Consider the following 13,542-nt stretch of genomic DNA (forward strand, 5'->3'; position numbering starts at 1 on the left):
CCGGGCAGCGCCACCTGGCGGCGAGTGCTGTGGACGGCGGCTTCACGTCACCGCGTAATTTAATTTAAATTTATTTAGTTTAAGTAGACCCCCGTAAAGCCGACGTTGAGTGTCTGAGGGGACCTCTGCCTCTCTTCGTATCTGTGATGTCTTCGTGTCACAGCAGGTCGTAGGAGGCGATCCTCCCCCTCTACTCGGCCCTGGTGGGGCCGCATCTGGAGTGCCTGTCCAGTTCTGGGCTCCTCAGTACAAGAAAGTCAAGGAGCTACTGGAGAGGGTCCAGTGGAGGGCCACAAAGATGAGCAACAGGAGCATCTCTCTTACGAGGAAAGACTGTAGGAGCTGGGCCTGTTTAGTCTAGAGAAGAGAGGACTGAGAGGAGATCTCATTAATGCATAGAAATAACTTAAAGGTGGGTGCCAAGAGGATGGTGCCAGACTCTTTCCAGTGGTGCCCAGTAATAGGACAAGAACCAATGTCCATAAATTAAAACACAAGAAGTTTCACCTCAGCATGAGGAAGAACTTTCCACTGAGGGTGGCAGAGCACTGAAACAGGCTGCCCAGGGAAGTTGTGGAGTCTCCCTCTCTGCAGACATTCAAAACCCACCTGGAAGTGTTCCTGTGTCACAAGCTCCAGGTGACCCTGCCTTGGCAGGGCAGCTGGGCTGGATGATCTCCAGAGGCCCCTTCCAACACTAACAGTTCTGTGTTTCTGTGATCTGCCTGGCCCAGGACCTCACTCTGTGGGCAATCAGGTGTGCCCCAAGGGAGCGGCAAGGCAGGAGTGTAAAGCCTGAGGTGAAATTGCAGGAGCCAGAGGTAAAGGGCATTGCCATGTGGGGAATCCAGGCTCGGATCTTGCACTGGGGAGCGAGGGTGGTGGAAGGTAGGGAGACAAGTGGCAGCAGCAGCTCTGCAGGGGCCAAAGGCACCCAAGCTCACCTGATGAAGCCTTGGCCCCTGTGGTGCCTGAGGCACAAGCCTCAGTTAAGCCTTTTCCACAGCTGGGGTGTGCTGAGCACCTCTCCTCCATGCATGCCTGAGATCCAGGTGTCCCTGTGAGGTGTTCAGGAATTGCCTCCCAGTCATCCATTTGTGCAGGCTGGTGGTAATTGCCTCATGGATTTGGCATGAGCCTAACTGGAAAAGGCTTGAGAAAAGGGTGTGCTCTGCTCACTTCTCAAGTGCTTCACCATCCAGCTCGCTTCATGTACGTGTTCAAGGGACCTGTTCTGTGTGGCCATCATTTATCGAGGTAGTGCTGTGGAATTTGTCTCCGTTAAGGGCACAGAATCTCCTGCCAACATCCAGAGCACCAAGGAGAAAAGACTAATGAGGGAACAGCTAAAGATTCAGTCCAAACCTGGGTCATTGATCAGGGATTGAAGTACAGTCGCTGACAAGGCATTTTGCTGGAATTCCCTCATTAATTTACTGCCAAATCTGATTTGCAGAAAAAAGTAGAACCATAGTATCATAGAATGGTTTGGGATGGAAGGGACCTTAAAGGTCATCTAGTTCCAACACCCCTGCCATGGGCAGGGATACCTTTCACTAGACCAGATTGCTCAGAACTTCATCCAGCCTGGCCTCGAACACTTCCAGGGATGGGGCATCTGTAACTTCTCTGGACAACTTGTTCCAGTGCCTCATCACCCTCACTGTAAAGAATTTCTCCCTAATATCTGATGTAAACCTACTCTCAGTTTGAAGATATTCCCTCTTTTCCTGTCACTACATGCTCTTGCAAAAGAGCATATATCTAGCTTTCTTGTAGCCTCTTGAAGCCTTCTTTTTTCCAGGCTGAACAATCCTAATTCTCTTAGCCTTTCCTTATAGGAGAGGTGCTCCATCCTTCTAATCATCTATACTTTAGGAATAAATTCCAGAACCAGTATATAGAGTAATGGACAGTTCAAACTTACGGTATCAATGTGCTTTCCATTCAAAAAGTTGCTAAAGTTGTAGCAGAGCCAGGCTGTTACTACTGAACAATAAAATCTGGATTAAACAGAGGTTATGAAATTGTTACATCTGAAAATACATATCAGTGGCATTTACTATGGAGAAGAGGTTGTTGCCTGACAAATGTATTAGATCTTAAATGTTAATGCTAAATGAAAGTTTCAGATACTTAATTCTTGTGATATTTTCTACTTCTTTACTTACTTTCACAATCACATTTTTCTGGGGGGGACCCTGCAAAAAATTTAGGAAAATGTAATTACTGACTCTGAAATATGAACAGACCTTCCTCAAAATACTTTGGGATATTTAAGTTTCCATGGCTGTATTTTAAAATGAATTCTAACTTTTAGATTATTAAATGCCTTTAAAACTCTAGCAATTTGTGCTATTGGGCTTGGGAAGAATTAGCCACAGAATACAAACAGTCCAACCCCCCTGCAATAAGCGGGGACATCTTCAACTAGATCAGGTAGCTCAGAACCCCATTCAATCTGACCTCAAATGTTTCCAGGGATGGAGTATCTACCACCTCTCTGGGCAACATGTACCAGTGTTTTACCATCCTTATTGTAAAAATTTTCTTCCTCATCTTTATTCTAAATTGACCCTCCTTCAGTTTAAAACCATTACGCATCGTCCTACCACAACATGCCCTGCTAAATTGTTTGTCCCTATCTTTCCTGTAGGCCGCCTTCAAGTATTGAAAGGTTGCAATAATTTCTCCCTGGTGCCTTCTCCTCTCCAGGCTGAACGGCCCCAACTCTAACAGCCTTACTTTATAGGAGAGGTGCTCCAACCCTCTGAACATCTTTGTGGCCTCCTCTGGACTTGCTGCAACAGGTCCGTGTTTGGGTCCCCAGAGCTGGATGTAGAACTCCAGTGGGGTCTCATGAGGGCGTAGCAGAGGAACAGAATTCCCTCTCTCGACCTGCTGGGCACGCTGCTTTTGATGCAGCCCAGGATGTGTTTGGTATGTTACTGGCTCACGTCCAGCCCCTCATCTACCAGCACCCCCAAGTCCTTCTCAGCAGGGCTGCTCTCAATCCCCTCATCCCCCAGTCTGTATTGATACTGGGGTTTGCCCTGACCCAGGTTAAGTACTTTGCACTTAGCCTTGTTAAACCTCATGAGATTCCCAAGGGCCCAGTTCGAAAGCTTGCTTGGGTCCTTCTGGGTGGCATCCCATCCTTCAGGTACGGCAACTGCACCCCTCAGCTTGGTGTCATCTGCAAATTTGCTGAGGGTGCACTTGATCCCTTTGTCTGTGTCATTAATGAAGATATTAAATAACACTGGTCCCAGCACAGACCCGAGGGACATCACTTCTCACTGATGTCCACTGTGACTCTGAGCCATTGACCACTACTCTCTGGATGCGACCATCCAACCAATTTCTTATCCATTTTATAGTCCCCCTATTGAATCCATCTCTCTCTAATCTAGAGAGAAGGATGCTGAGGGGGACCTTGTCAAAGCCTTTACAGAAGTCCAGACAAATGACATCTGTAGCCCTTCCCTTTTCCACTGATGTAGTCGCCCCACCATAGAAGGCCATTTGTTGGGTCAGGAAGGACTTGTCCTTGGCAAAGCTGTGCTGGCTGTCTCAAATCTTCTCCCACTTTACTATGCACCGTAGAGCAGACTGTTTTGCCTAGTTATACCAGAATATTATGGAGCTGATATATCCTGTATTAATGTAAATTTTCCCTCTAGAAAGGGTGAACATAAGCTTTATAACTAACTGTAGTTTCACTTGTGCAGTAAAACAGCACTGATCTTAGACTTCAATACTGCAGCATAAACTTATATGTGCTATCTACACAGGGAGAAATATGTGTGGATATGAACAATGCTTGATTTACTTAGAGATAAGCTAACAGACATATTTAGGCTGGTTACTGTCATATGTTACCTGCTAGTAAAATGTATACACTTTTTCTCTGTTGTTTGGATATTCGGCTTCAATCACTGAAATATTATCAGCCTACTGTATGCTCAGTTGCACTCAGATGGCATAGCAAACAGTGATTCCTGGTACAGGTAACATTAACTGTTTTACACTTCCATATATTTTTTTTTCTGGCAGTAGCATCCAAGGAATTCATTCTCATGAGCTGTGTTTGGCCTGCAAGCTAAGCAGCAGGAGGTGAGGTGGAAGACACCACCACAGTATTCTGCTTAAAACAATGTCCTTTTCAATTTATATCTGCATGCACTGGAGTCAAAAAGTGATTTCTATATTGCCCTGAAGAAGTGGATCAAAAATGTTGCATAGGGACATAAGCTCTGTTCAGTTTTATCAGTCTGACTCCAGCCTGATCATTACAAGACATTTCTCTTCTCAATATGTATGTATTCAGGCAGCTTGTACATGATGGAGAAGTTACCCAAAGTAATCATCATTATCATGATCATCATCATGGTCCATTTATAACAGAAATATGAAATCTTACCATCTGTAGCTCAGCAGACATAAGATTGTTTTTCGGGTGCTAAATTCATCCTTTCAACTTCCGTAATGGTAGATCTTCTGTGGCTGGAATTTCTGCAGGCTGCTGAAGTTCCATTATGAAGTTAGTTATTTTTCACTGAAGCTACTTATTTCTTGATGTGGTGGTTTTACCTATGAGACAACAGGAAGAATACACATTCCTCACCTGAGGTGTTTTGCTTCTATATTCTTTAAATACCTCTTGTCATCATGCAAAAGCACTTACACAAGAATTCTGAGTACCCAGCACCATTGAAAAACAGTCCTGCCACACTTTTGTACAAATGGAGGTTTCTGTCCAGCTGCAACAAAAAAAGTGTTACTAATCTACTATTTTCTAATTTAACGAAGGAGAGCACAGCTCCACTAAGTGGCAGCATTACTGCCAGCTTCATTGAATTATTTTTATATTTGTGAGAGATTTAATATAAACTGGTACTCATGTCACAATAGTATTTATTCCTCTTTTTTACTCATAGGGTTTGATTTCATAATTTCCAAGACAGATGAATAAACTTGTGCTTAGGGAACCTAAGAGTAATCTTTCCAAATACTCTCACAAGTTCATATTTTGCAGAAATTCTCATTTGAATATGAATTTTACATGTAATAATATTAATTTACCGGTTGGAAAACACATCATAGAGGTTCCCACGCTCTATGTTGGTGCTCCTCAGGTCAGTTTCAGCTTCTCTGCAGTGCTCAGGCAGTCCCAAACACTGATTCACCTTTCACAAATCAGGGAGACTATATTTTACAAAATCCAAGATGCATCACTACTTGTTTTATGGCTTTGTCCAGAGCACAAAGATAAACTGTTTCAGTCTGTACATTAGGAGGACTAAAATATGTAGTTGAAGCACAATGATAATGTTCAAAAGTCATGTTGTGGGCTTTACATACCATAGAAGCAGGGGCTGAACTCTAAGGTCCCAGTTCTGTTAATCAATGCATGGATAACTAGAGCTGTTAACTTACATGCTTAAAGCAGGGAAGTTTACATTCAATTGCCAAAGATGCCAAGGCTGTCAGTAAACATAACCTCACACACTGTAAGTATAACCTTTTATAGTAATCTCTATTACTGATTTCAGTCATTCTTGAAAAGTCACTGATCAGATTTAGTACTGACATACCTAAGAGGTACTGAAGTCAAATCACAGCTTGTAACACAGTTCCTGAGGAGATTCCAGTGCTGCCTCAGCTGCATTCCTGAAAATCTGTTACCTAAACAAGGTGGCTCTGTGTGGCATGCTGGTTCGGAAGCTATACTGCTTTGTCTACAGGGAGAACCATATAAATGCTGAAAACAGAAAAATAGGAGCATATGTAACTTATTTTTGTATGCTGTTTTGATTTTTGAAAACCATCATTAGGAAATCACACTCAGCAACAATTTTTCATTTGCTCTCTGTGGTCAATTTCAAAACTGACTGAACAGATTTTCAGTGTCACACCAGGGTATTTACAGCACTTTTTTTCTTACTACTGATTCATTTTGTAAGTGGGAAAAAAGGATAACCCAAACCAGTACTCTATTTTCATACTGAAAGATTTAAAAAGGGTCCCTTAAGTCCTCTTCACAGAAGGAAAGGAAGGTGACCTCAGTGTTAACTATTGCTTATCATTGACACAGAAAACTCCCCCATGCAGCTACACTATCTTCTGGTACCATAGGAGTTAATGAATTATATGAAATGCTACATGTCAGCAAAGAAAGAAACATCATTAGTTGCACATTTTGTGCTTTCCAGTGACTTCTGTTCTATTCAACCTCAAAAAGCTGTAACACGGCACTGTGGGGATGAGCTTCATTTACACTAGAGTTGAAACAATATAAACCTGCTTCACATCAAAGACTAACATAATAAGAACCAGGGCTTGTATTTCAGGCAGAATAATGTATTGGGGGTTTTTCTTCAAAATTTAGTTCCAAGAAGGTAGGAACTAAACAAACAAAGCCACACACTCTTCATCTTGATAAATCCATGAAAGGTATTTTAAGTCAAAATTTATTTTAGACTTTACCAGAATTAAATTAAAAAGTAATAAAAGAGTGTGGCTTTGCAGCTTAAGGAGGATTTATGATTAGAGGAGACTCAGCAGATCCTTTGTGGCTTTGTTCTCCAGATGTGACAGCTATTGTCCAGTCTGGCCTCTTGTACAAGAATGAACATCAGGCTGAAAAAGGATTTATTGTCCATTGTAGGTAAAAACTATGACACTGCTACCACAGGGCTGGAAGGGATTATTATTGCTTTGTAATATTCTATAGGATTATGGAGTTTTGTTATTATGCCAAGAGAGACATCTGATGTACACATGGAGCATTCAGGTGGGCTGTTGCTCTTTTTTAATGGAAATTCAATAATTATAATAGAATGGGTGCTGGTAAAGGGCATAATTCCAGCCACATACACAGATCACCGCTGCAGAAACTGACACCTCTGATGCACTCTAGTGATCAGCAACTCATCTCACTGCTTTTTAGTAAATATTGATTTTCCCTTCCTTTATACGTGAACAATTCAGAGAAATCTAGCTTAGTGTCACAAATGGCCTCTCCCTCACTTCTTCCTCACACACATGCACAATCACACAAACAAGTTTTGAACAAAATCTGCGCTGAGATCTGGATTTTTGAGCATGTGCATGGGCAGGTGCTGCTCTTGCCACCACCACCAGCACTCCTGCCACAGGAGAGCCAGCGATGGCCTGGGGCTTGTGGACCAGTGCTCCTCCACACAGGATGAAAGGCAGTGCTAACTGCAGAGGGTCTCTCACAAGTTCTCACAGTCACATAGTTTCACATTTGCTACTGATTTGTCCTGTGCAAGACATGCTTACCATTTCTGTTGGAGCATCTTCCACGGATTTGTATTTTCCCTCATAAAAACCGTGTCTCATGTTTAAGCTTACCCATCCTTCACAGTGTACCATAATCCCTCATGGGGTGCTGTTTGTATAAGAAAACAGGTATGGTCGGCAAGGTGTCTGCTGATGGTGTATCTGAGGCGTGTTAATCTATCCTGGAATGTGTTAATGAAACATGCCTGAGATATTACAGTGACGAGTAGGAGAGAAATGGGTGTGACACTGAGATGCCAGAGCACCTTGCTATGTATTTGCTGTCAACACTTATGCAGACCCAGCATAAGCTATTAAGAAATCATCTTTGCACTTGCATTTCATACCTATAATGCAGTAATTATATCTAGAAGCAAGGTATGTGTAAGCAGCATATACATTTCCTTTGTCCCTCTGTTTGACCAGACATTTTCCACAGTGAGGAATAAGCTCACAGGCTTTCAAAGCAGGGCTGGCCTTAGGGTAGTCTAGAAGAGTATGGGGGCAGTGGTTATGCACACTTATGTGGAAAACCTCAAGTTTTAGACATGTACCCTGAGAAACTGAATAAAAGCAGTGGAAGGGCCTGAATGCAATGGTCAGAAAGGATATGATCCTGGAACCGCAGTTCCTGAAATGAGTGGGCTTTGACCAATGCCACTCTCCAACCACTCTAACATACATCCTCTACAAAATAATTTATTTGTAATAGACAGTCCACACAATGCCATAACAAAGTGATTTTATTGACATTCCTCTATAGTGATATGGTTGAATAGAAAGCACAGCCTGAGTATCATGTGACATTTTTCTGTCAATATAAGCAAAATCAGGAGGACCTTTCCTGCCGTTGACTTTATGTAGTCTTTAACAAAAACCATAACAGACATTTCTGTTAGATAAAGTGGAAGCTGCAGGGAATTTGGCTAATGGTACAATATTTACTATACCTAGTAACTACTATCTACAGGCATCTGTTTTTCTACTAGAACAAAGGACCTACATGACTCAATAGAGAGAAAGTAACAATCCAATCTTTTGGACCTTGTGATAACTGGAAAACCTATCCCAGATTTAGTATATTGCGGTAATTTTATCTTTTAATAATGAACACTGAGGTACAGCAAGAATAATAAAAAAGCACCGCATTTATTGTAGAAAGATCTGTTGGTCTGCATTTGACTGAAAGTGTTTAACCTTGACTGGGAAGCCCTATTAATATTATTATGGAGACAGGGCAAATATTATTTCAACAGAAATTAAAAAAAATCTCCAGTCAAATTTGTCCTTCTGAAATTCCATAGACTGTCACAGGATTAATCGTGAAGGATGAGTTTAACTTGTCCCCTGTGCATTTATATTTTAGCTTATTTCAGATTTGATTTGCATGTTCAAATTTAGTATCCTATTGTTTCCAACTAGAGGTACGTCAACTATTTGTTACAGTGAAACTAGAACAACGAAACACAAACCCAACAAACACCCCCCTCCCCACAGGCTGTCTCTCAGACTAGACTATGAACTTAAACCTCAGCTACAGGCCATTGAAAAGTTCACTGGCACTTGAGCAAACTGGGTGAAAAAAGTCCCCTGTGTCAAATTTGTACAAAACTCATGATTTCTCCAGTAGATGTTAGATGTAGTTTGGACCACTCACTTCTTTCCTTGTGATAGCCATGGGTCTCCCTGAAACACAAAAGTCAAGTTTTGAATATGCACAGCCACATGACTGAAACTGAAAGCTCATGTAATGCACTGCAGACCGAAGCGACAGCATTTGGTAATGCTGTTGACAATAAGGTACAGTTGTTTCTACTGGATCAAATCCTGCATAGCTGATGTGGTTGAACAGTCAGTGAGACTACCTCAAGGTGGAAGACCTACTGGTGATTTAAAATACCTGTTTTCATTCTCTTATCTTCAGATCAATGCTAGTAGGGCAACAGGATTTCATAAAAAGAAATATTGCCTTCCCTCTCTCTACCATTAATACTATCATGACAACCACTGAGAAACATACAGACCCTCTGAAAACATAAGAGTTGTCAATATTCATTGCTCCCATCAAAAACTAGAACTCACAAAAGCTGTCATATTGCCTCTTTCATTTTTCATTTGCATTTTAAAAATCTATTGATGTTGATGTCATACCTTAATCTAGCCACCACCATATCTAGTCATCACCATGTTTAAAGGGAACTGAGGTTTAAAGAGCTCAAAAAATTATTTCACTGTAAATCTGCCCTATGGAATATCTTCAAGTCTTTCCCATGGGGAAACAATGAAACCAGAATTTCTGTATTCAACAGTCAGTGTTTAACAAATGAAAATGCAGACTTGGAGAGTAAGTAACAGCATTTGAATCAAAAGATGAACAAGGAAGGGTATATGTCTTGCATATGCATAACAACAACGAAGTCAATTAATTGCTTAATGGGCAGGTTAAATAACAGGCCAAGGGAGATAGGTTCCACCCTCTCTCCTGTTAGCACCATTCACTGCCTCACTCCAACATCACGATGCCACTTAGATGCATGGCTTCCCCTTACTCCAGGCTGAGACTGGACTCTGCCCATGGTATGACGCAATGAAAGGAGAAGCATCAACCTGGATATCCTAGAGTTTGAAAACCTGTTGGGGTAGGGCATTTGGGAAGAGAGAGGGATAGGACTGGGATGATAGAATACCAGAACAGCCCAGTATGTCATTTTCTTTTTCTTTGTTTTATAAAAAAGGCCAATTGTCTCTATTCCTGGCTTTAGATCCAAAAAACTTGTGAGGAAGTCTGCATGACCTTGTCAACTTAGAAAGCAAGCTTTTAAAAATATTAGGCTGTGGGCTTGAAAAACAGCTTGGATCAAGGATTTTGATGGGAAGTAGCTGGCTGTGTTGTATGTTTCCCAGAGAAGGAATACAAAGTGCCTGAAATGGCATCTGCCAAACATAATCTATTTTACATAATCTAGCAAGTGTCCGAGCATGTCGTGAAGAAGAATTTTAGGAGAAAGCTTTCCATATTTCAACCAATGGGGTTTGATGCCGTCTCTGAAATACAAACATCTTTTATTATGCTACAAAAAATAGTTTCACTTTTTCTTAATAAAATATAGTTTTAAAATACTTAAAAAAATTCAACTATACAGCATTGTAAAGATCGGATTTTTTTTTTTTTACTTTTTTACTATATTAATGAGACAGCTCTTGATTTTCTCTGGCCAAACATGGACCAACCAGGTGGATGCTTCTCTTTCTTTTCTTCTAATGTTGGAAGACATCCAGCATTTGACATAGTGCAGGTAACTATAACACATCACCAGGAATAAATTAAGAACCAGACAGGAATCACTGGATTTGGGGGCTCAGAGGTGAAGAAGTAGAAACTGGAAGATTTCACGTTCAGTCTTTCCTGGTGTCACTTGTTCTGATGGAATTTATGTGCATATGACAGATGCTCTCAGAAAAATGCTAAGTTTTCCATCTCTCCTGAGCAGTTGGGCTGGTCATGTGGAATAGATGCCTGAGAGCTCATTTATGGAAATACTAAACATCATTTTTGGTTTGTGGTACAGTGAAGCTTGCCTGTAACTCCCTCTGCAACTGTAAAATGATTACTCAATAAGAATAGTAAAAGCATACTATAAAATAGATTCTCAGTAAAAGCCATACATTAAATTAGTATAAAACTGGCTGAAATATCACAGAAATTGAATGAATGGGGCAATTTAAATATTCCAATTTTTTAATGTATCATTGACAAAAGCTATTATTTTTGCTTAGAAACGTTTTTGGGTCCATCACCTTTCAAATACCCATTGTTCTAAGAATAAAAGCAGGGGAATGATCTAAAATTCTCAGATGCAGTTTTTCAAGTGAGATGAGATTCTGTATAGCCACCATAAAATTATGTAAGAAAGCAGCGTCCAATCTTTTTCTCTGGAGAGAAAACTTAGATGTGTTAGACCTTACACTAATCTCCTCATTTTACAATTTTCTGAAGCATAGTTAACACGAAGCTACCAGTAACAAGCCCCCAAGGGGGTGTGGTATTTCATGTGAGCTGCTAGACACCATGATGTTACCTTCTCACTTACCTTCACAAGGCTCTCTGTTCGTATTTCACGCATCCTTTAACATATTTAGTGTCACAAGATACTCTTATTTCCTTTTCCCAGTCAAGACAAACACTTTCAATCTGAGATTAGTCTTGGAAAACAAGGGCAGCAAAGATTAATAAATAGAACATAATCAGACCAGTGAGGTTGACTGTAAGAGCCTCAGCAGAATTCATCCGAAGACAATCTTACTGCTGTTTTGCTTTTGTTGCCTGGATTCAGAGTTGGAATGCAAAATACATCAAACTGAAGTGGGTTATGTCTGTAGTAACAAGAGCTAGATCTTTAGTTTAGTGGTATCTAGCATGACTGGAGGGCCTTTGGGCTTCCTCCAAGAAGAAGTGCAACAAAGTCTTAACGCACAGAGAGTTATAGTTCTCTTCATTCCTGACAAACACCCTCAATCAATGCAGCTTCTCATCTGACATGGTGAAAACATTTTGTCTACAACCAACCACTCTTGAGGATATGGAGAATTCCACTGAACAAGAAAAGAAAAAAGACAGAACCGAAAACAACCCCCACCAACCATAGATTAGCCCAGCCTGACAGAAAATAAATGGCTTCTGACACAGGGGATGGGATTGTCTAGACTTCTCATTTGGAAAGGAGCATTTTCAACATCAGAAAACAAAGATCTGGTAAACAGAACCCAAGAGTATTCATAAGAGTAGAACATTCTTCTTACTTCCCCTTTTCCTTGTCATATACAATACTAAGGTAAGGGAGCCTTGTCCTTCATGCTACATAATAAAACATCCTTCTTGAGTGTGCACAACCTTGTGCTTCTTGTGTGGTAAACATTACAATGGAGATGCCCCTCCCAATATATCTGAAGTGCAAGTTCTCTCCAGTACTGGCAAGCAACAATCATAACAATTGCTGTTATGCTTTTTGCATTGCATTACAGGTTGGGGTTTTTTAATTTTTGAAGGTCATATCTGCACCATGTATCTGTGCCAGTTCCAGCTGATGCAACTGATCATGAGTTCGTATATAAAAATTTCAGTTTTCCTCATAGATGTCTCTCAGATGGACAATACACACAGGGAAAATAAGGATGGATGAAGATATATTTGACCAGCTCCTAGTACTGGATTCAACAGTTAAGAAGATGGGCTGTGAATTGATTTTAGAAGATGTGGGTATATAAAAGCTTGGAATGCTTGATGAGTTTTTTTTTTTATTTTTTAATCAACGCAGGTGGAAGTAAACATTTATTAACATTTGGTCAAGTGTAGTGTTACTTGCATTTGTATTCTCATTGTTATTAATGGAGGTATGTAGAGATATACAGAAACCTTGAGACAGTTGTTTTTCTATTGCATACAGACTAGCAGTCCATTGGAAACAGAGGATGAAAGCATGAAGGTTAGATCGTAGAGGGCGGCAGTTCTTCATGCACAGCTTTTGTTAATCTTGATTTTTTTGTTGTTGTTTTGTTTTGTTTTCAAAAATAAAAATATGGGAAACCAAGATCAAATGATGGTGGACAGGAAACGTGACATCATCAGCCATAAAAACACCAGGAGTGCCTGAACCCCCTCATTCAAGTCCAAAGGTGCTAGTTTCTTCAACAGCTGTCAGCAGCTTTTCATACAGCATAGAATATGAGGGGTAAGGTGGAAGATCCAAACGGTTGAAACATGTGTGTGCCCTGCAAAAGGAAAATATGCTACATGTTAAGTTTAATCTAAAAAACTTGAGAAAATAACTGAGAAAACTTGATCCTACTGAGACTCAAAACATTCAACTTCACTTAAGAGAGAGAAAAATAAATCCCAACTATTAAAGGAAAACCCTTGAATTGCACCAAAATATGAGGTGCTGAAATGTATGTGCACATACACATGAATATTTCATAAAGAAGACACAAGCTAAGTATCAATGTAACATCATTCTCTGATATCCCTGCTTTAGATGTTGCAGGGATCTTGTAGGGATCTTGATGGAGAAGAATGCTGGAGGTCATTGAGGACCTGGGGTCTAGGGAAAACTTCACTACTATAATTTTAGTTGCTTTGTGATTTTTTTACAAAAAATGGAATTGAGCTGTACATCCAACATGAGCAGCCAGTAAGTTTTGCATCAGTGGATAAGGATAATGTGATGGACTATACTG

At 40.6% G+C, this 13,542-nt stretch overlaps 1 protein-coding gene across 9 annotated transcripts in view; it reads right to left on the bottom strand.

Annotated features, from left to right (window-relative positions):
• Positions 1 to 8,033: 8,033 nt before the first annotated feature.
• The window catches only part of HECW1 (HECT, C2 and WW domain containing E3 ubiquitin protein ligase 1), a 265,996-nt gene continuing 260,487 nt past the window's right edge, over positions 8,034 to 13,542 (bottom strand). For 8 of the 9 annotated variants that reach the window (XM_027675830.1, XM_027675827.1, XM_027675824.1 and 5 more), the window contains one exon: positions 8,034 to 13,077. In XM_027675830.1, coding sequence (XP_027531631.1) covers positions 12,966 to 13,077 — 112 coding nt within the window. In that variant the 3' untranslated portion in view covers positions 8,034 to 12,965. The remainder of the gene's footprint in view (positions 13,078 to 13,542) is intronic. The other variant, XR_003533038.1, reaches the window with a different exon arrangement.

The sequence above is a fragment of the Neopelma chrysocephalum genome, unplaced genomic scaffold (genome assembly GCF_003984885.1).
Source record: "Neopelma chrysocephalum unplaced genomic scaffold, ASM398488v2 Primary Assembly neopelma1_26, whole genome shotgun sequence".
NCBI lineage: Eukaryota > Metazoa > Chordata > Aves > Passeriformes > Pipridae > Neopelma > Neopelma chrysocephalum.